Source organism: Phaethon aethereus (genome assembly GCF_964289735.1).
Source record: "Phaethon aethereus genome assembly, chromosome: 3".
Lineage (NCBI taxonomy): Eukaryota > Metazoa > Chordata > Aves > Phaethontiformes > Phaethontidae > Phaethon > Phaethon aethereus.
This window is the reverse complement of record NC_138576.1, coordinates 72,799,334-72,822,856: the sequence shown is the minus strand read 5'-3', so window position 1 is coordinate 72,822,856 and position 23,523 is coordinate 72,799,334. Positions and strand designations below refer to the sequence as shown.

Here is a 23,523-nt window from a genome sequence, read left to right as displayed (position 1 = left end):
CTCATTGTGTGACCGAGGACGGGGCAGCACCTGTGGGACAGATGCCCCACAAGCAGTGGGACAAAATATGTCTGTCTTTACTGCGTCTTCCTTGCTGGTGTTTATGCGTCTTATTTTCTTTGGGGTGTATATTTTTCATGAGATTTGTTATTTGTGTCAGATAGAAAAAAGTTTTTTCTTTTTGGTTGAGCCTATTTTTCAGTCATTTTTTGTTATTCTTAAGTATAAATTTAATAAAAATATACTTGTGACCCTAGTCTTGATCTGAGTGAAGGCAAATATTCTGAAAAGATGAAAATTTAAATTATCTGGACTGAGTAATGATTGATACTTTTTGGTATTTCTTTACTCTATTTTGGTTTTACCTATTAGTTGAAGTGTTTTCATTTCTAACCAACTAGGAAACTAAGATTGCTTTAGTAAGTGTGTGTGCGGTGTTGGAAAATTACTACACACCTGCAAAAACATGTAATTGTTTTGGGACTTGAAATTTTTTCCTTTAACTGTTACTTGAAATTTTTTTCCTTTAACTGTTTTTTTAAAAGGTAATTTAAAAGCTAGACTTCATAAAGTTGTAATTTATTTGTACTTTTTATTGATATGAAAATAATTTTGGGAACCTTATCTAGTATCGCATGCATATTTGTAAAAGTTCTGAAAGAAAGGAAGATCAAAAACTATGAATATCTATCAAGTGGTCATTTATACCTAATGGACTAGTCTATTGCTGTTTAAAATTACACTGACAGTTTATTTGCTTGCTTGCTTTTACTTCAAATATTTAAAATATTCTTGTACTTATATACACCTAAAATTATATTTTTAAAAAAAGTCATATCGTGGTTAATTTAAAGTTATACTGAGAGAATGGATTAGGTGATTTAGCTGCAGGCAGGGGAGAATGGGGTGGAGAAGATAAGAAACAACAGTTTTGATCAGTGCTAGGTAGAAATAAAAAAGTCAATTAAATGAGGCACTGGGATAAAGCAAATTCAAAGGGATATTCAAGACCTGGACAACAATAAAAAAAACTACGTACGTTTGGTGGACTGGAAAAGGTAGTTACATGAACAATGTATGTGTTGTATCCATAACAATTTATTAATGATATTGTTTTCACCTTTTTACCTTTTAATATCTAAACTATGCAAGGATTTTTTCTTTCCCTGCCTCATTTGTTAAACTCATGTTGTCAGAACTGCGACATTCTCCCGTTTTCCCATCTCACTAAAAAAACAGAGTTGTGCCATGTTGGCATTTCACCATTTGCAGTTTCTTCTGTCTTGCATAAGTCCCAAGGAAACAAAATTATTTAATTAAATGTTCAAATTAGCTGGTATATAAGGCTTGGTAAAGAACTTCATCTTTAAAAAAATGCAGTTTTCCTGAATGATACCAGTAGATGTTTCTGCTATCTAACATGGTGAAGCCTCACGTTTCTCTAGTAACTGATACTCATTCAAAGCTGTTCAATGGAAAGATATTGACGTATTCGAGGACAGAAATGATATATAAAAAGTCTCAAGGGGATGGTTGGCAGCACATGTGAAAGTGTCAAGGTGGACATGTGAAAATGTCAAGATGGCTTTGGCTAGTAGAAAGCTTTTGGGCATTGAGATAGACTGCAGCAGGGGATGTCAGGGAACTTCGGCTAAGTGAAAGAGGATAGCTGAGCATACGTAATCAGAAAGCTGTTGGGGCACATTCTTTGGAAGAAGGTGTTGTTGATGCCAGATGCCTCAGTTCATCAAAGCAAAGGAACTTTTGCTGTCCTGAAAAAGGGAATAATGCAAAATTAGGTATGTAGGAAGAAATCTGAAAGAGAGACTCCCTAAGTCTCCTAGGCTCAAATCCAGGATATTTTTGTCTGAGGGAATGTTGGGACTCGGAAGATAAGAGTCACCTGTTTACTAACCAGCAATTAAAACATGCATGCTAAGTGGATACTTACTGTGAACAGTAGGGTTCTTCATGCTCGAGCTTGTTTGATGCTCTCACACCTGATTCTATTTGTCTCCTGGACAATTTGTAGTGCAGACTTTTACTGGAAAACATGTTTTGCAAGAGCTGTTTGCCTTCCAGAAGCAATAGAATCATAGTACCATCAAATCTTTGGGTTGGAAGGGACCATTAAAGGTCATCTAGTCCAACCCCCCTGCAATGAGAAGGGATATCTTCAATGAGACCAGGTTGCTCAGAGCTCCGTCCAACCTGACCTGGAATACTGCCAGGGATTGGCATCTACCACCTCTCTGGGCAATCTAAAAAATTTCTTCCTTAGGTCTAGTCTGAATCTGCCCTCTTTTAGTTTAAAACCGTTACCCCTTGTCCTATCGCTACAGGCCCTGCTAAAAAGTCTGTCCCCATCTTTCTTACAAGCCCCCTTTAAGTACTGGAAGGCTGCAGGAAGGTCTCCCTGGAGACTTCTGTTCTCTAGGCTGCACAACCCCAACTCTCTCAGCCTGTCCTCAGAGGAGAGGTGTTCCAGCCCTCTGATCATTTTTCGGGCCCTCCTCTGGACCCGCTCCAACAGGTCTATGTCTTTCCTGTGCTGAGGGCTCCAGAGCTGGATGCAGTACTCCAGGTGGGGTTTCACCAGAGCGGAGTAGAGGGGCAAAATGACCTCCCTTGACCTGCTGGCCATGCTTCTTTTGATGCAGCCCAGGATACGGTTGGCCTTCTAGGCTTCAAGTGCACATTACCGGCTCATGTCCAGCTTTTCATCCACCAGTACCCCCAAATCTTTCTCAGCAGGGCTGCTCTCCATCCCTTCGTCTCCCAGCCTGTGTTGATATTGGGGGTTGCCCTGACCCAGGTGCAGGACCCTGCACTTGGCCTTGTTGAACCTCATGAGTTTCACACAGGCCCATGCCTCAAACTTGTCCAGGTCCCTCTTGATGGCATCTCGTTCCCCAGGTGTATCAACCGCATCACTCAGCTTGGTGTCTTCTGCAAAGTCTCTGAGGGTGCACTCAATCCCATTGTCTATGTCATTGATGAAGACAGTAAAGAGTACTGGTCCCAGTATAGAGCCCTGAGGGACACTGCTTGTCACCAATCTCCATCTGGACATTGAGCCATTGACCACTACACTCTGGATGCGGCCATCCAACCAATTCCTCATCCACCCAGCAGTCCACCCATCAAATCCCTAGCTCGTCAATGTAGAGAGAAGGAAGTTGTGGGGGACTGTGTCAAAGGCCTTACAGAAGTCCAGATAGATGACGTTGGTAGCTCTTCCCTTGTCCACTGCTGTGGTCACTCCATCATAGGAGACCACTAGGTTGGACAGGCAGGCCTTGCCCTTGGTGAAGCCATGCTGGCCGTCTCAAATCACCTCCCTGTCCTCCATGTGCCTTAGCATAGCTTCTAGGAGGATCTGTTCCATGATCTTCCCAGGCACAGAGGTGAGGCTGACGGGTCAGTAGTTCCCAGGGTCCTCCTTGCTACCCTTTTAGAAAATGGGTGCAATGTTTCCCTTTCTCCAGTCACCAGGGACTGCACCTGAGTGCTGTGACTTTTCAAATGTCCTGGAGAGTGGCTTGGCAGCTACATCAGCCAATTCCCTGAGGACTATGGGATGCATCTCATCAGGTCCCATAGATCTGTGTGTGTTCAGGTTCCTCAGGTGATCTTGAACCTGATCTCTCTTACAGTGGGAGGGACTTTGCTCCTCCAGTTCCTGTCTTGCGGTCCATCCCCTCGAGAGGTGTGGGACGAAGCACTGCCAGTGAAGAGTGAGGCAAAGAAGTCATTGAGTACCTCAGTCTTCCCCTCATCCGCCGTTACGAGTTTGCCAGTCTTGCTTATCAAGGGGGGTTATGCTTTGACCTTCCTCTTCTAGCTGACATACAAGCCCTTATTCTTTCCCTGCCTTGCCAAGTTCAGCTCCAGCCACGTCTTGGCTTTCCTGATATCATCCCTACACAACTGGTCAGCGTCCCTCTACTCATCCCAGGGTACCTGTCCCTGCTTCCACTGCCTGTGCATCTCCTTCTTACCCTTTGTTTGCCCAGCAGGTCTGCACTCAGCCATGCTGCTCTTTTGCCTTCCTTTACTGATTTCTTACACCTGGGGTTTGAGAGCTCTTGCACTCTGATCTGCCAGCTCTGTTCTGCTCCCTTGTCCCTGAGGGAAGTTTCCTGGTGGATCCTGTTGACTAACTCCCTCAAGAGTTAGAAATTTTCTTTCCTAATTACAGCGTTTGTTGCTGGCTCCCTTGGTAATTTCACATCCTCTCATTTTTTGCATATTGTTTACTATACCTGCAGCAGGTACCCATAATAACCTCTTACCAGATTCATTAGATGTCAGTTTATTACCATTTACACTATAGATTTGTTCAGTTTTCATTCAGTAGCATTCTGCACATGTGGGTCATGCGCATGTCTAGTATGTCTAGTAACATGCATATTACTACCACAAAAACTCTTCACTGGCAATTTTTAATACCTTCTGACTTTTCTTGTGCTAAAACTACTTCTTAATTTTTATGAAAGAGGTCTTGTAATGAGAATAGGGACTGTTTTATGCAGTATTATACCTTTTTCTATTTAAGGAAAGTTTGCATCTGTAATTGGGCAATAATACTTAAAATAGCCTGGTTAATAATTTAAGTGACTTGCAAATTCAGTGCAAACGTGATTTTTACTTCAAATTCTCAAGCTACCTACTGATACTGCAATCATGCTGAGCGTTTTGGACAGGAGCAGGTACACAAAAAAAATGTTGGTTTTTTTTTTTTTTATTCCTTTGTAATGTCTTGAGAAAAATTGATTAATTTATCAAATAGCTTTTTAATTTTTCAAGGTACAATGCCCAATAGCATCAAACTGTTTTGTGAGAAATTCCCCTGTATCTTACTGGTTCTACACCTTTCCAACTGGAACAGGACAGAGGGTGATAAAAGATTAATTTTTTGCCCGTCTGTTGTTTCAAAACTTGATCTGCTCTTCTTTCTTACAGTCTGTAGGAGTGGATGAGACTTAACCTTGCTGAAAGAATTATGCTTCTTTTTTGCTGTTGACAGGCCAAGCTCTGACAACAGGCGCCACAGCATCCGGGAGAGGATGTCCAGTACCAACGAGAAAGGGAGCCTGTCCATGGAGTCCACCAAGGAGACCCGGTACTGTGCTGTCTGCAATGACTACGCTTCAGGCTACCATTATGGGGTCTGGTCTTGTGAGGGCTGCAAAGCTTTTTTCAAAAGGAGTATTCAAGGTAATAAACTGTTCAAGTGAATCACCTTTGCTCTTTACTCTTGAGGAAACTGTGAAGCTACTTGAGATTGCACCCTGAGCCCAGGACAATGACAGCTGCTGTGCTCTCCCATACATTTTTAGCTCTGTATTTGGTCAATGCTTCTAGCAGGTATATACTATGTTGTTTCGTGCAAGATTAATGAGGGAAAGAAAAACTTCTCTATGCTGTCCTCGGTTTGACCATGGAGGCAGTGAGAAATGTAATTTAAAAATCCGTGTTGGATCAAGATGATCACTCTTTCAGGGTATGTATATCTCTCTTCCGCTCTTATCCAAACAAAATTTTTTTGAGAATTCCCTGTCAGATGGAGATTAATTCATGTTGATTGATTGATTAATCTTAATTTAGTGCTCCATTAGCAAGATGGTTCAATCCACATTTCAACTCCTTGAAGACGTGAGATGTCTTTTGAGAACCAATATTAAAAAGGAATGTTTCCTTGATGAAATAGCATTTGTATCTGTCAGCAAAGCAGGGCTTTGAACTATACACAGAATGGTTTAACTCACAGTCTTGTCATGGCTAAAAGCATACTGTGCAAGGTGTCCAGTGGAGTAAAGGGCATCTAACAGAAACAGTGTTAATTACTGTGGTTGAGATAATTCTTGATTTAAATGCCTGTCACTCTGTGGAATGCATACTTTTTTGCTTTCTTCAACGTCTCTTAAACTGAGTAAGAAGCAAGTATGATTCTACTGGAAATACGAGTACTGTTCGGTATCTTATTTTATTTCTCAGTTTTATTTTGGAGAAGAAAATAAAGCAGATTTCTTCCTTTCCAAACAGAAAACTAATAAATTGCTATGCATTAGTTAGGTTTCTACAGTTTTTTAGATCTCCTGTCACTCCTTTACTTCCAGCATTCGGCTTAGAATTTTCCCCACCTTAAAGAAAAAAGTGAAAGATTGGCTGTGACGTAGACATTGATGAAATGATTTGAATGTCAATGATTAGTTAATAGTTACTTGTATTTTTGCTTTTCCAGACTAATTGAAATGATTTTTAGAAAAGAGGGTGGCTACAGAGGTCAATAATAAGCAACACTGAAGGGAGAAAGAGTGAAATGCTTTTCTGTTAATATCAGAATGATTTACTTAAACTTGTGATGAAGGGAGAACAGCTCCCTTATTAAGCATTTTTTGTTATTTTTCTTTTAAGTTCCCCTGACGAAATCAGAATTATTCTCAGAATTTTGAAATTCTGTCCTTGTACTCAGACTGAACTAAGTCAGCCACAAAGTGAAAATTGAAATATTCTTTAGCAAAAGTAAGAGTTAGTTATCAAATAATTGTACAGCACAGATCTTCAGCTTTTGGCTATTATGGAAGAGGAAATGAATCTGACTATTTCGTTGAGTTCCATGGTTCTGTGTGAGCACTTTGGGTGGTCTTGCCCTAATCTCCATGTGGACAAATGTCATGGTCCTCCACAATGGATCTGTTAACTATTTGTGCTACAGTACATGCTAATTAGTAAATTTCGTTTGTGCTAGATTTATATAGTTGACATAATTTTTAAGTAGGCAAGCTTTACAAATTTAAAGCTTAAATTTCCAAGGTACCGTAAAATGCCTCTCTCGAGCTCTAAGTCATGTTTGCTCTAATTCAAGCCCATTGCTTCTTTCCTTATCCCTTGTGGGCATGAAGAAGGCTTATTACAACAACCTTTTACATAGTTGAAGACTGTTATCATATCTTTCCTCAGTCTTCTCTTTTTTAGACTAAACAAACCCACTTATTTCAGTAGAATATGCTTTCTAGACTTCTGATCTAGTTTGTTAAACTCCTCTGCACTTTCTCCAGTTGATTCACCTCTTAGGTCATTAACAGCTATCATAAAAAATGACATCCACTAATATCAAGAAAGTAATTCAATAAGATGAGTACTTATGAGAGAATTATGATCACTTGATCACAGATGGTATGAAAAGTGCTCTAAAGGACTTTTAAAGTCATAGGTACCCAGTCTTGGTGAACCAGGGGATTTTTTTAATTACCTACTGAATCTGGAAGAGATCTCTACCTCAGCAATTACATGTTCTCATTAGACATGTGTCCAATTTATGAAAATTGCAGTAATTTTTAGATTGAGAATACATGAGAAAACATGACATTTACCCTGCAGTTGGTAATAATTTTAAATAGGTTGTGATCAGATATCTAGGAATGAATACTACTAACGTGTAGGTGTATGTGTAGAAGAATATGTGGACTAAATATTATTATTATTATCTGTGTTGTTTATATGGCATGCATTCCTAAAAAAGAGACAAAAATTTACTGGGAATCATATTATTGAACTGTATTGAGGTACACAGAACTTGTTTGTATAAACAAAATAACAGAATGCTTTCAGCAAAGATTTTTGCTGCTGTTTATAGTGTGTCTTTCTTTAAATGCAGGATAACCACAGTACTTTTGTGCTTTGCTGTCCTTTATTTCTCCATACTTATATAAATGCAGAGATGATTGGTTATTTTTATACTTCTCATCAGAGTTTTCATAGGAGAATTGCTATAGTGATATCTGATGTTCTTAATAGACTGTAGTCAAACATTCTATGTAGTTCTTAATAGAACCACAGGAAAAAGTGACTACAGACATGAACAATGGACAAGCTGTATGGGATAATCCATTTCCTCCTTGTGTATATGTAATTCTCAGTGATATCTGAGGTATCTATGCTTACTTTCATAAGTATGCACTTAAATTTTGTGACAACTCACATCTGCATTGGACCTTACCCAAAGTGGAGATGGTTAGCTTCATTTTTATCCAGGGGAGCTGGAATGGTTCTGGACATATTTTCTGAATTTTAAATGCTAAGTTGTTTTTATTTGCTGTGAAACAGTTAAAGCTTAAAAGGCAACCTGAATTAGTAACCGTCTCTTGATTTGTGCAACTGTTCAATTTTGTTTAAACAACAGATGGTTAGAAGAAAATCTCAGCTGCCTCCTGAAACTGCCCATGTTAGTCTATTTTGTTAGTTTATGTCCCAAAAGTGATTTGGGATCTTGTTTTGAGAAAACTCTGTGCAGAGTGATATTAATGTATAATGTTTCATGGGAGAGAAAAATCATGTAACACCAAGAACACTGTGTTGCTTGGTGATAGAAAAGCATTGTATTCTTTGCCCAGCATATGTAGCCTTCAGGAGTGTACTTGGTCAACTGACTTGAATCCAAACGCATAACAAGCAGTCACATCACAGCACACTGGACTTCCCTACTAAAATATTTATGGATTTTAAGACAAAGAAGGGCCATTAGATCATTAAGTCTGGTCTTCTCTTAAGATAAACTTTATATGCTATCTGTGTAAAAAGCCTGGTAACTTGATGGAGGTAAATCTTTTAGAAGATGCCCAGCCTTGATCTGTGGGCTCAAGAGCTTTCTTACGATGATTGCATAGTCTAATGATTTGTCGTCCCATCTGCTAAAAAATTACCTTTCTAATTTGAATTACTTTGGCTTTTACAAACCAGACTTAGTATCTAGTATCTTTCTTCTGTGGGAAGTTCTTATAACTGAAGTTGTTACAATCAAATCACCTTGATATCTTAAATGAATGAAAATGTTTCAATCTCCTGCTGTATATCTTTCTATCTTTGGAGTCCTTTGGCTTTGCACCTTTTCTGATCCCCCTACACCCATAATAGCCTCTTTAAAATTTGGATATCAGAACTGGATGAAGTATTTCAACATCAACTTTACAAATGCCATTTACAAATTAAAAACCCCCTTGTGAGTCACACATTCTTTCCCCCTCCTTCTACTTCTCTTGTTTTTTTGGATAGCCACCAAAGGGTACAGGACAGGAAGAAATTACTCTTACTAGCTCTGACAAGCATCCAACAAATGCCTGCATATATGGGGCTGAGAACCTTCAGTGGGAGCACAAGGGATTTGGGACAAATGAGGGGTAATTCCTTACACTGGAGGGTATCTTGATCTCAGAACTGCTGAAGTATTTTAGAAATCCCCAGTTCTATTTCCCTGCCTCCTTCATATGCCATTCTGATGTTTTTCAGGTGCACCTTCTCTGCCTTTTCTCACAGCTGTATACTCAGACAAAAATCTGGGATATTTCGCAAATATTCAGTTAAGAATTACTACATGATGGGAGGCAGTACCAGTCTGGCAAGAACAGGTTGGCATCTGAGAATGGATGAATAGCCGTACTGAGGGATTCCAGATGTCTTATTAAGTGTCTGCCATTGATATCTTGATCACAGAGAATAATGCTCTCCAAAGTGCAGGAATTCTTGAAGCTGGGAAGTATGTTAGTTGTGTGGCTTGAACATGGATTTTAATTAAGAGTTATGCCTTCTGACTATCAAGCAGGACAGTTTTGGCAGTAGACTTTGAGTGTTATCAATTGTTTTAACTTCACAGCGGTAGAGTTGTACTTTGTTGGAAGTATGTAGTTCAGACTTTAACGGTAGGAGTGGTGGTAATACATACATATTTTCATCTGAGTTGGAGAGAATTTCACTGGTAAAGCATATCTAATAACTTAGTGTTTAGGTAATGCTGCAGTGCAGCAATTGCAGTTTTGTCAATTTGGGAGGTTTCTGAGAAATTCCCTTTAACTTGCCGTTATTGTCTTCTGTTTTCGTGGTATTTTTGTAATCTGTTTGATAACAGCTGCAAATGCTACACAAATTCTGCAGCCAAGAAGACAGAAACTCCCTAATAAGACTGCTTGTACACTGATTCTATGACTTGTCAGCAGGAAGAGCAAAACTACAAAACATGAACCTATGTGAGACTAGCAGAGGTAATTACAGCCGATAAATAGGGGCTGCACAGCGGTATCTAGTCTCGGGGTGGAAAACACACAGTTATGGTTTGAGAAGTAGGCGACTGTTGGAAGTTCAAAGGCTAGAACATGTGCGTTTGGAAAATCCACCAGGATTTAGCCATTATTGGGACTGCGCTAACAGCCTGTGGTCAGACAGGTTCTTCTGAAACTTCTTTGATTTATTTTTGTGTTTTTAGTAGTTTTTCTCTAGAGCCCCTTGAGTTAAACACGTACTTTCGTCGCTGTCCCCTAATGTGCATTTTGAATATCAGCAGTCTAATGCTTGTTTCAGAAACTTGAGTAGTACTGAAAGGCAAGAATCAATACCTCTTTCTTCCTAGTAAGGCAATTTTGAACTGGTACTTCCCCAGTGAGTTTTAAGCACTGCATTCGGCATGGATATGGCAGTGACTTAAGATGTGTGTATCCAAGATACTTACTTACTTTTCATGATCTAAGCAAATCATAAGGTTGCAGTGGACCTTGAGCCCTAGTCTATCTTTCTGTCCTCTGATGGGACCAACTGTTTCCAATTCCTTACATATGTTTATTGAACTGCTTCTTAAAAACCTGTAGTCTGATCCAATGTATTATTCTCCTTATCTTTGTAGGTTACTATGAAATTTGAGTCTTCATTCCTGCAGGTTAAGCTCATCGCTTATTTTCCTGTCTATCATGCCACAGACATGTTCTCTTTCCTTCTGCAACAGCCTTTAAAACATGGAAGATTGCTATCGCATTTTTTTAAAAAAATTCTGTTTTACCTAACCTGAAGAAACACAGTTTATTCAACCTTTTCTCATAGGTTTTGTTTTCTAGACTTCTGATCTTCTAGTTGCTCTATTTTGGAGAATCTCCACTTCTTTTTTTCTTGAAGCATGATTTCCTTCTATATGATGCTTTACAAGTACTGAACAGAGCAATAGGATTAACTTACAAGCCCAGCCAGTGGTATTTGTCTACATCCATCACACTGTTATGTTTGCCTTATTTACAAAAATATGATACTGTTCATTCATAATCAGTGTGTGATGCAGAACAAACTCAAGCATACTTTTCTAGAGAAGAAACCACTTCTTTCCCACCTTATTTTGTGCACCTGATTATTCCTGTTTTAATGTAGTGATTGGTACTGGTCCTTTTGTGCTTCTTTTTCCCATGTGATGTCTCTAGCTTGCCAAGAAAATTTAGAATTCTTATCCTGTAGGCTCCTGCCATTTATTTCAGATTTATTTCTGTCTGACTAGCAGAGTAGTCTGGTCTTTTCTTTGTTCTTCTAACACATATAAATGTCATCTATAAATGAGTAACATTTAATAAAATAAATACTCCAGTCCATTACCCATCACTGAGGAAAATACCATATAGAACTGGATCCAGGACAGAGACTATGGAGCTTCATTCAGTATCAGCTTCCATTGTAACAGTGGACTCTGAGAGTTCTTCCCTGAGACTGGTTTTCTGAAATCCCCTAAAAATATATTTTCCAAGCTGACATATGAAATGTCACCCCAAGCAACATTGGAAGCGTTTCTGAAGTTGGGCAACACACTTTGCCTAAAGTAGAGAACACTCTTAGTAGAGAAGATGAATCTTCTATAGGGCATGGATGATGTTAGGGTGTAAGTGAGCAAACCAAGGAGCACAGATATATATCAGTAAATGAAAGAAGTGCATAACTAGGTTTTGCTTTGCATGAGAAAGCGGTTCTTAGGCGGAAAAGTGGCATTTTGTCAAAATACTGATGTTAAAGATTAGTATAATAATTTAACAAACCGGGAGTTGACTGTACTGCAGTTTCAGTTGCACAGACCTCAGTGCAGAGAAGCCACTACGCTTAGAAATGCCCACACCCACTTCATGCTCTGTGCAGTGAGAATCCTGCCCCTGCTGCCTCCGGTAAAACACAAATACCAGCACTTCCTTTACAGGGGTACTGTGAGGATAAATACATTACAGCTCTTTGCAAATTTTATGATACCAGGAGCCATACCTGGAATAAGGATGGAGTTATATTACTTTTCTTGTTGTTAACAACTGATTGGATTTTAAGTCCAAAAGAGTAATTTGCAATATTTTCAACTCATTGTCCTCTTTATATTAGTTATGTGAATTTTCTGTAGTAGAATTCCACCCCTTCCCGTTTTAGCTCAAATAAACTCAAAAGCTAAAAATACAAGAGATTTCATTCAAAGTCTATGGGAATAAGATGGCCGTGGTTTGCCTATGACTCTCTCTGAAAATGCTTTTTGTCTCTGGAGGGATTATATTGAGATGGTTGTGAGTAATACATTGTGGGAGTTTTTCCTTTAACGCAGCTGTTGGTTTAATCATGTGCCAAGGATTTAAAACAATTGTGATTTATCAGATAGGGAAACAGAAACTACATGTCCCACTCCTTGCCAGATTTTGCAGAGGTTGGGATCTAGATTTGTGTCTTTTTTTATTTGTCAAGATGAAAAAATACGCTTCCTATTTTGTTACCTTGTCTTAAATTAAAAAAGATGGGAAAGGAATTGGGGTAGAAGTAGACTTTGCACATGGTATCATAATCCTGAAATAGTCGATGAAACACCGTTTGAAATTTTAGGACTAAAGCCAATAATAAGAACTTTGAAATTGTCTGCTGGAGTAGAAAATATAACTTTATATTTATATATTAGTAAAGTTAAATAGTTTTGATATGTCACCATTTCTCAATGTTCACGCGTTATTAAACTGGTGAGACGGCAGCAGGTTTGATATCCTCATGCAATGCCCATTCTCATTCTTTTTTCTTCTATTTTCCTGTTAGCTGAAATAGTATATGGAAAGGTTAAAGGAAAGGTTGGTGTCGCAATCATTTGGCTTGAATTAACTGCTGATGCGAACAGTGCTATACATACGTGAAGGCAAGAAGATTCCACTAGAAGGTGAACACAGTGTGGGAGCTACATGACACATCTGACAGACATAATACAGAATATATAGATTTTAACCTTTCCTCCTTTCTCATTCTTCTCTGCTTCTGTGATCTTTCTTTCCAAGGTGTGTGTAGAACCAGGACTTCCTCACTGGGTACAAGGGAAGTACGTTTTACAATCTTCTAGGCCCTTTTCCTTACTGTCACATGTACTAATGTCTTGGTAGTTGAAAAACAGAAAAAGATTAATCTTCTCAGCAGTTCTGGGTAGTTGCTAAGAGCACTCAAGTTCCAAATCCAAAGACCTTGTCTGAGAGTAATTAAGCTGTGAATTTGAGTGTCTGTGCTTATAAAGGAATTAGACATAACCTTCTGTTCTTTTGCGAAACCTGTTAGGAAAGACTGAGATTCTAAAATCTATCAGTGCAGTTTTATTGGGGCACTTTTACTTAAAACTGGTATAACTTTATTTTATATACAACATTTGTTCATACTGGGTTGGCATATGCAGTGTCCAGGTGCTATTTTTTTTTTCTCTTTACTGTTTACGGAAACTGTTTACTTGTTGTTGAGGCTATTCTTGTAAAAGTTTTGCTTTTTGTCTGCAGTCTTCCCACTCATCACTTGCTTGGCACCTTAAGGTGTGGATAAAGTCTACACTCTAGCCTTCCCTTCACCTATATGTATGAAAATCTGCTAATTTCACTGTAAGAATAAGATCATAGAAGGACCTGGTGTGTTCACAAGTAACAGCTAACCTGGCAGATGCCTTATGCAGACAGATAAAGAATAGTTTAAGAAATGCGTGTTCTATGAGAATTGAAAACAAAAGAGTAATTAAAGAAAAGCATGTGTTAGTAAAAGGATAGTAATTATTACTGGCTTTGTTTGAAATGTATGATGAGTCAATTCAACTACATCAGTCTAGATGTCACTCAAAATTCACCTGACAAAAATATTCCTTGATTGGCTTTGCAGAATTGTCATTAAGCATTCTTAAGCCGGCACACCGACATGTCAGTTTCTTTAGTTCGTTTTTTTGTACATCGTTTGTACTGCTTAAACTAATCACTCCCTCAGGCTAATCTTGGTGGTTATTGGAATATAATATAGCAACTGTTTAGACACTTAAGAAAAAAAGAATATTTTGGTGTCATGTTAATTGCCATCGATATATTAAAATGACCCCACTTTTCATCCTTGCTTGTCAAGGACAAAATGAAGTCAGCTCTCCAAAGCTGCAAGTCAGTGAAACGAGCTTAACTTTAGCTGTATATACTGTGCTGTGACTACTTGCTAGAAGTACACAGATGCTTAAATGTTCTGCTCAATGTAGTAACACTTAACTTTAAAGAAATATGGAGTGTTTTGCTGACTGAAGCCCTCAGAGATAAATCATCTGCCCACTCCAATACAAGCATGCGTTGCTGTTGCATACACCACAGCTATCTTGAGAACCCTTAAACTGACAGCGATGAATCTCTGAACAGAAATACTAGCCACATGACTCATGGTGATGACAGAAAGTCAAACTGCATGTGCAGTAAGAAAAAGCTCTAATTATCACAGGCTGGCTTAGAATAAACTAAAAATCATCCTAATTTCAGCCATTATCTTCTTGTTGACACTTTGCTTCCTCACCCTTTCCCCCTCCATTGTTGGCTGATATCATACAAATTGTCACATCTAAAATTAGTGCTTTGAGAAAAGAGCCAGATCTTTGCACCATGTTCTGGAAAGACCTTAGCATATAATAAAGTGCTAAAAAATACTTAATGTCATTTTCAGTGTTTTAAAATGTACAATGTATGAGATATCATAAGAAAAACAGATCACCTCTCCTCAAGCTCCTCCAATACCTCCCTTAAATTCTTCCTTTGTTGCTCATGACAGTGCAAGTCATACATACGGGGGGCTTAAAACTAAGGGCTTTACCCTACTAAACTCAATGCCTTTAATTTTATGCAGTTTATCTGATAATTTATTAAATAAATTTAAAAAAAGACCACAAAGTCCAAGTGGTATGTGCTTCCTTTTACGAGTAGAAAAACACTGAACATGTTTCTTCCTCTTGGTATTCCTGTGACACCAACTATCCAAATGGTCTAATTAGCCTCTCTTCTGCCATGTGTTACTCTTTGGATATCATGAAAACGAAGTATGGGGCAGCTGCGCACCTGTTGACGTGCCCAACTTTCATGCTGACAATTCCCACCAGTGAGAAATCCCTTCTAGTAAGTCAGGCTGTTTGGAATCAGCTTGGCTGAGAGATGAGCTTTAAGGATAAAATAAAAGGTAAAATAGTTAAAAGACAATTCACTTTATGGCACCGTTATTGAGTTATACTATTTCACTTTAAAATAGAACTTGTCTTTGTGTGTTACCTATTCCTTAATTGTGTTCTTCTACCTCTTTCCCACCCCTGCCACCCCAAGTTAGACTGCCCTAGTCTGTGTCTGTGCCTTGCAAAGGAAACTTCCTTCCTCACTTCCTGTGACTGAATACTTGAAATCAGATGGTATTCTGGAGAAGCAGGAAAGGCTCCTGCCTTCCTTCTTCCCCTTCTTTCTTTCTTCTTCCCTGATTAATTTGGTAATCATTTCTACTGTATACTCTAGTTATCAAACATTTTCTTCCGGTTGCTTACATCTTTTCCAGTCTCCTGAAGGCATGTTGGTTACTAAACCAAAAATCATGAGAACTGTTAATTGTATTATCTTCTTCCTAGATTTACAGCAAATATGAACTCTAAACAATGACATTACTATGGCACTTGTAATCTGAAGTATGCCCCTCACACACAGATCTTTCTTTTTTTACATTCAAAATTTTACAGGTTTTATTCTGTGAAGTCTGTCAAGCACTTTGAAAGAAGGGTTGATTGTCTAAGGTGCAGGTCATGTGCATGAAAACAGACTAATTATACTAAATTTTAAAGCATATATTTAAGACAAAACTTTTCAATGTATAAATATGATAATATGAATCATGTTAATTTCAGTAGGGATCGTAGCTCTATCAGAAATGAGATTATTTTATGTACTATTCTACAAACAAAATGCCTATTTCCAAATGCGTGCAGTTTGCATCGGGAAATCTGGGTTCAGAGCAAAAGAAAAGGTTATCATCCACATAAGCACTGTGAAAAAGGTTGGCTGCCCTGCTGATACTGATTCCACTTGCTTTTTGTTTTTTGCATACTGTCACTTTTTTTTTTTTTTTTTTTGGAGGGGGGGAGTTGAACCTTATAAGCATCAGCCAGTCCAGTAAAGGTGGTTAGAATGTGTTCAGCTTTGACCTAAGTGGGAACATTTATCTGCTTATTTTACAGCAAACTAAAAGTGTTCTGAATTATTTGCTGAATTTGGAGCCTGCACTTGTTCCCCTTGTGAATTTACCTTTTAACTGCATTAGGAAGACGACCAGATCCTGTGTCAAAGTCTTTGTTTTTAAAAAGAATAATTAAAGTTTTTTGTCTGTCTTTCATGCTATTTCAGAACTTGGCTTATAAAACAAGGCTGGTGATTGAGGTCAGGTGCTACAGTCTTTTGCTGCTGTTAAGTGTGACCTAATAAAAATGCATTTTGTTAAAAACATGGCTTTCCCTTTTTACTCCCTTTCTCTGTAGATGTTACATTTTTATATGATTGAGGCTGGGTTTTTTTCTGACTCAATTTTTTTTCCTTACATGTGAAATGTTTTGAATCTGATACAGAACAGTCTGTATCTTAGCAGAGGAACTGAAAATTAAAAAGGTCTTTCAAGCTGAGGTTGCGGAAGTGTTTCTGTTCTACCTCTTTACCTCAGTCCTGGAGCAAAGCCTGTGGATTCAGATTTTTCCAGTATTATACCATTCTGTCAAGTAGAGCTAAAAAATAATAATTCTGTCTGTTTGAGACAGTGTGTAGTCAGATGTCACCATATTAACACGATACGGTTTGGCTGCTTATTTTGATTGGATCCCAGTTATGTAGCATTAGACAGCAGATGTTCCTGGTGTAATCTGATAGTAATTTTTACTCTCTTTTCTAATTTCTAGTCAAGGATAGATGATTTGATGAGACCAAGGCCTCTGTCAAACCTCCAATCTACTCTACCTCAAGCTGATCCCTTGACCTGAAAGAAAGAACAAACAGTTCTGCTGTAAAATTGTTTCATTGTGTGCTGTACCTTAGTTGTGTTTAGATGAATACAGAGCACCAGTAAGATGTTTGGATAGTCTTTTTTGTCCTTGCTAAACTTTGTATATGGTTGGAAAATAATTTTATAGCAGGTTTAAGCACAATTTTTTTAAGACAAAATTGGAATAGACTCTTGTTGGCAGCAACAAATTATGGTATTTGAAAATATTTTTAATGAGAATTGAGATGTAGAGGGCAATAAATGAGGAAGTGGATCTCTGAAGGAAAAGGTACCAGTACCAAACTTGGTTCCAGCATATGGTAATTTAAGAATTTGTCATGACAAAAAGTTTTTGCGTATATCAGTAGACATGCAATTGAAATTAGAGACTGATTTATCCCTGAGATACAATTAATTATTGGTTGTTTGTTCTATTTTATGATGTTGGGTTTTGTTTCTTAACTGCCCCAGATTGTGGTAGATATCAAAAAATGTTCTGTGCATAGGCCTTTTTAATTCTATAAACCTCTAATCATTTTGTGCAATCTATCAACACAGGCACATAGACCAGATGGCACTGTATTTCTCAAGCTAAGAGCAAGGAAGCCAAGGGACTTGTTCATATTAATCTATCCTCTTTCGTGACTGCTTTAATTGTTCATTATTTTAATTATTTTACAGAAGTTGTAATTTGTGTTTTTAATAGTAGGTTTAAAGAACTTGTGAATAAATGTATTGTGAATAGATGTGAGTTTCAGTATCTGTATCAATACTTTTATGATCAATTATGATGGTAACCCTAACTTCTTCCTGAGATGTTAGACGCTGTACTAAATACTCAATGAAAAATAAGAGTATTATAGGCAGTTTTGTTATGTCTGTGTATAACTGTGTCCTTACTTTCCCTCTGGTTTTACAGGGCACAATGACTACATGTGTCCCGCTACTAACCAGTGCACCATTGACAAGAACAGAAGAAAGAGTTGCCAGGCTTGCCGACTAAGAAAATGCTATGAAGTAGGAATGATGAAAGGTGGTATGTACACAGAAATCAATAAATCCTCAGCATTGGTGTCTGCCTTCCTGCTTTTAACTTCGTTGGACAGCTGATAAGGTTCCTAAAGGAGGAAGCAACTAATTTTATTGAGCTGAAGTGTATTAAATCAAAGAGCGATTAAATAAATCCCAAATACCATGATAATATTCTTGACCACATTTGCATAATAATTAATAAGGACATTGACTTTTGTCTTCTATTAATATTTTTAATTCATTATTTTTTTGGTGTCTCGTGATAGATTCCAGATCATGATGAATGAAACTTAACCCAAGATTTTGCAGCATTTTGCAGTTCAGTGTGAAAAGCACTGGTAGTCTCAGATCAGTCCACATACATGAAAATAAACTTCTGAATATGTCATACTTGTTCTGTGAATTCTGGAAGGGAAAGTAAATTCCTCTATTCCAGTACTGTACACATTTTTTTGTGTGAATTAATTTCACCCAACAATATTGAAGGCTCACTCATTTTATAAAAACTGAGATAAATGCCCCTTTCTCGGAACATACTTATGTAATAATGTCAGAGAAGAAGAATCAGACACTGAATGCTTAGGCTGAAGTGGAATGCCACTAAATTACTTTATTTATATACACAGTGTTTAACTTTTGGAGGCAAAATTAGAAATATATGACAATACTGAACAATTGCTACAGTGTGTTCTTAGATGGAAGATTTCTTTTGTAACATAGTTTTGGATCAATCATGATACCTGCTTTTCTCCTCTCTGTTACAGTACCTTGTGTTTGTCAAAAGCAGACAGAAGTTAGCTATTTTTAATCCTTTTGAGAAAGCCAAGCTCCTAAGAATTAAGAATATTTAAGAACAGGAAATTGTGAAGTTTCATATTTGCTCTAAAGCAGAAGAAAACTTTGTTGTAGCCTACTAAAAATTTCTGATTGCTTCTTTTAATGAAGAGTAATCATTAGCTTTATTGAAACCTATTTCTATAGGAAAATTTAGCAAACTAGAAAGTGCTCAGAAGAGAAAGGATTAGAACCCATGTTTTATGTGTGAAAGGAGCTAATTGTTAAATTACAGATTGGTTCGTTCTTTCTCTGGCACACCTAATGCTTACTTATTTCACAAAAAATCTGGGGCAAGAGAGAGGAGTAGCTCATCATGTTTATCCTTCCCACAGAAAAGAATTGTTTGGAAGTCCAGTCTGTGTGGTCATGGTAGGCCAAGTCTGGGAATCTTGGGAGGAGGAGTAAAGGGGAAAGAGTAAGGGAAAACCAGTCAGTTGTTTCTGCACGTTTAGGCTGATTCATAGATGGAAGTTTAAGGATATTTATTTTATGAAGTCTGGGAAAAATTTCTCAAGATCCCTCGGTTGCAAGTTATAAATCTGGCATGCCTGCAGATGAATTATTCAAGAAAGGTAAAGTTAATGTAGGATGAAATAAAGCATTCAGGGTTCTGCTGGGGTCATGACTGATCCCATATTGTCCACGAGCTGTGGGAGAAAGAAATTCTTTTCTTCAGGTAGTACTTGAAAATTGTCACATTTCTCTCAGATGAAGTTAAGGATTAAGCAAATATTCTTGGTATAAATTAACTTTAAATATTTTAAAATATTTTTGGTTGGATTTTTGTTTTCCCTGAGGAGGTCTCTTAAGCTTTTCTGTTTTAATAGATCTCTTCTAACACTTTTCTTCAACACACTTGAATCACATAGTGCTGTGGTTAACTCAAGGTCCACATTTTTCTCTAATAATTCATAGTTCTCTTGATTGAATCTTTTAATTTAAAAAATCTCCTTTTGTTCATACTGAAGGATTTGCCTGGTTTAAAGGCATTAATTCCCTCACACATTTGAAAAATATTCAGTTGTGTCATATCTCACTTCTATATCTATGTCCACAATTTGCTTATGATGATATACCTTTTAGACATAGTGGAAAACAGCTGTAATCTTTCTTTTCTCTAAATGTAATCTCAGTTGTCCTTCTCCATTGAATTAGCTGAAACTTCTTAATAAGTTGTCAAAGCTGCTAACTTCTGACTTTAATCTATCATTTAACTTCTGAGCAATAGCTGATATTAATTATTGCATTTCAGTAAATATGGGGGAAGCTAGATATAATCTTGATTAAATATCTCTGGTTAATTTTAAATCTAGGTTATAGGCTATGGTTGCTGGGGTTTTTCTCATAGAAGGTCACTTAAAACAACAAAAAAAGATTCATATATATTTTTAATAGAGTGGACACAACTGAAATGTTTTTGGTGCTTCATTCAGAAAAAAATGCAGGCTTCAAGTGGCTCTTGAGCTATGCTGTAGGAACATTTATTTATGAGTTTCTGTGGAAATTTTATCATTTTTTTCATCCCACTGTTTCATCCTTTAAAAAATTCTTTCAGTACTGATGAGTTATTTTCTTTCTCTCTTATGTTTGCAAGTGTTTCCTTCTGCATCTGTTACTGTGCCGCTTGGAGAGTCAATTAGACTGCCAGGCTCTCTGCTGATGTAGTCAGCATCTGAGGCAGAATTTATAGCTGTAATATTTTGCCCAAATGCTTCACTCTTTCTTTCTGAATAAGCCCAAAAGACCTTGAAATTCTATGTTATTATTTACTCTGTGCACCCCTGTTTGTATGTGAGGATAAAGCGGTCACATGGAATAAGCACCTTGTCATGTCCCTGTCTCTTCTGGTTGGGTAGAGGGAAGAATAGGCTTGTTTTGGCTTATGATCCACTGATGCTTTCTTGAAGATTGTTTCTGATCTGGTTTGCAGAAGTGTATTCCAACCGCTATTTCACGTGATAAGGGGCCCAGCTGCCAAAGGGAGTTTTTACAGCACTTGCAATCCTGAAGCTCCAACCATATGTATTGTCCAGGTGGTCTCTGTTCCAATACAGATCTAGTTTTCCATTTCTTAATTGTTTTAACAGCTTTTTGATTACTTGGCTCCAAAGGACCTCATCCTCTGAAATCAAAAGCACCTTATTTTTATTGTTATTTATTACTGAAGTATGTTATAGTTTGATAAATGAATGGGGATTTCTAGTTATTAGCATGCTACATTCTTCCCCTCCTTTCCATGTGACAAGACGTGGGATCGGAGCAAGAGTGCTAATGGAATCAGTGGCTATGGCAAAGGTTTGCCATAACTTTAAATGCTAGATCCTTAATGACAAATCATTATTTGCCTGATAGTCCATTTTTAGACACCCTGAGACCTACATAATTCTGTCAATTGGTGAATGCTGATGGCTTCCCAACCTTAAGTCGTATGAAATGTGGCAATCAAGGATTTGTGTGCTTATGTGCTAGATCCAGATGGTGATCATGTATATGATCAGGGGTATTTACTGTCTTTGAACTGCCTGAAATTTCATGTTGTAGAGAGAAGGTTCTGGGTGTTGTTTCTTGTGATAATGAAATTACAGCATTGCAGCACATTTGAAGCCTACATTCTTCAGTGTTGCCCTCACAAAATATCTGAGAACCCTTCAGAGATTACTGTGGTACAGCCCAGGGAATAAAAGTCTGTGTTTGCCATAACACTGCGCTATAACCACATGCCAGGTGCCTGTAGAAATGTTCATTAACTTCTAGAGATTGGAGTCTCGAGACTGGAGGCTTTTAGGTTTTCTCTTACACTCTCTTGAACTCGTTACCCACCTGTAACCACATGGGAATTCAGTCTGGTTCAGTGTGACAATGTTGCTGAAATTTAAGACAAACTTTTACAAGGAAAAGAAAAAAACTTTTGGCACATTTACTGCCCTCTGAGAGAAGAACGTTGCTGCTTTTTGTCTTTAAATAGAGAGCTCTATGCTTCCTTCCTGAATTTTATCTTTGTTCATGTTAAAAGTCTAGAGAGTTATAAAAATCATTCTCAAAAGCAGAGGTAAATCGATGTCTGCAGCAACCACTGGAAGAGCTCCAGACTTTCTAGTTTTCCATGTAATTATCTTTTAGTGAAATATTGTATTAAAAATAGAAATTAGTGAATGAAGGAAAATGGATTAACAATGTAAAACTATTTTGGTTTGTCTGAGGAGGACCTTTGTGACATTTACTAGACATGCTGTTCTGTACTCAGACAAATAACTGTGTAGGTGGGGCCTGATAAATGTATCAGGAAATGTACATTTTTAAGATGTAATTGATGGGCTGAAAGCATGTACTCAAGCAGCATTTGAAGCAAAGTATTGTGAATTTACAACAGCCTCCTGGAAAAGAAGATGGAATTGAAACCAGACTTTTTAGTGAAATGTTTCTTTTTGACCTTTGTACTCATGCAAAGTGGACTGTTGCCATTGAATTGTCCCAAAATACAATATTCCACTGTTGTTTCCCCAAAATAAGCAAGAGAGACTACTGTTGTGAGCACTTTTGCCAGAAATATTTTATCTTCCTTTTCCACTTCACAGAATGATCCAGGCTGGAAGGAACTCCAGGAGGTGTCTTGTGGGCTACCTGCTCAAAACAGGTTCAACACTGAATTTAGACAAGGTTGTTTAAGACTTTTTACAGTCAGGTAGAAATGGGACAACCTGTCGTATGTTTGCTTATGTGCTACAGCTAGTTACAGAAAAAAAATTTAGCACTGAAGAATTTTTGATCTTTTGAGCACTTGTTTGAGACTGTAAAGTTAATTATATCTGTATATTTGTTTATATTTGCTTTTTGGCCATTTACACACTTTAAAAGTCCTAATTAGGAATTATTTTAGTTGTGATATTATTTGGGAATAAATACAGCAATGAGACAGTCCCCTTTTAAGTTGCTGATTAATTTTAAATGAAGCCTAGGATCCTTGCTGTGTCTCCACCTCTGTCTGCCACTTGTTCATACTACAGGTACCTCAGGGTGTCACTGTTCATTCACTGGTTTTGCGCAAGCCTATGCAGGTCGGAACAGCTGGTGTCTTCTTCTGCTGAGCTTGAGAAATTCCTAGAGTACTAGAGCTTCTGGTTCTTCACTTGGCTGGGCATTTACAATTCAGTTCTAGCAATGTCAGTCCTGATATATCAGGCCTAATAGCTTCAATACCCTAATTAATTTATGTAATTTCTAACATGTAGCAGTTACAGTTTCTCACTGTCTTTGAGAATTATACTAATGGATTTATACTCCTAAAACTACTTTGCTTTTCCAAATCGTGGTTGATGTATGGTTCCTGTAAAGGCTTTATTGTGACCCCTGAAATGCTTATGGCTTCACTGCAAATATTGCCTAGAAATGGGGCTATTGCCATACTTACCGTAGTCAAAACTTAGTATGATATGTGCAGGAGGGTCAGCACCGAAAGGGATTCAGTTTAATGATGGATTAATTGAACTTCTCGTGCTTCTCTTCTCCATGTCCTCTGATGCTCTTTAAAACATGTGCTATGAATTCCAAACACTGAACGCCAAAATA

The 23,523-nt window shown here is 37.7% G+C and overlaps 1 protein-coding gene across 1 annotated transcript in view; it reads left to right on the top strand.

Annotated features, from left to right (window-relative positions):
• ESR1 (estrogen receptor 1) overlaps window positions 1–23,523 on the top strand; it is a gene marked incomplete at its 3' end in the record, with an annotated part of 118,537 nt that overhangs the window by 27,261 nt on the left and 67,753 nt on the right. Inside the window, exons 2-3 of the mRNA XM_081997784.1 lie at window positions 5,030–5,220; window positions 18,008–18,124. Coding sequence (XP_081853910.1) covers window positions 5,030–5,220; window positions 18,008–18,124 — 308 coding nt within the window. The remainder of the gene's footprint in view (window positions 1–5,029; window positions 5,221–18,007; window positions 18,125–23,523) is intronic.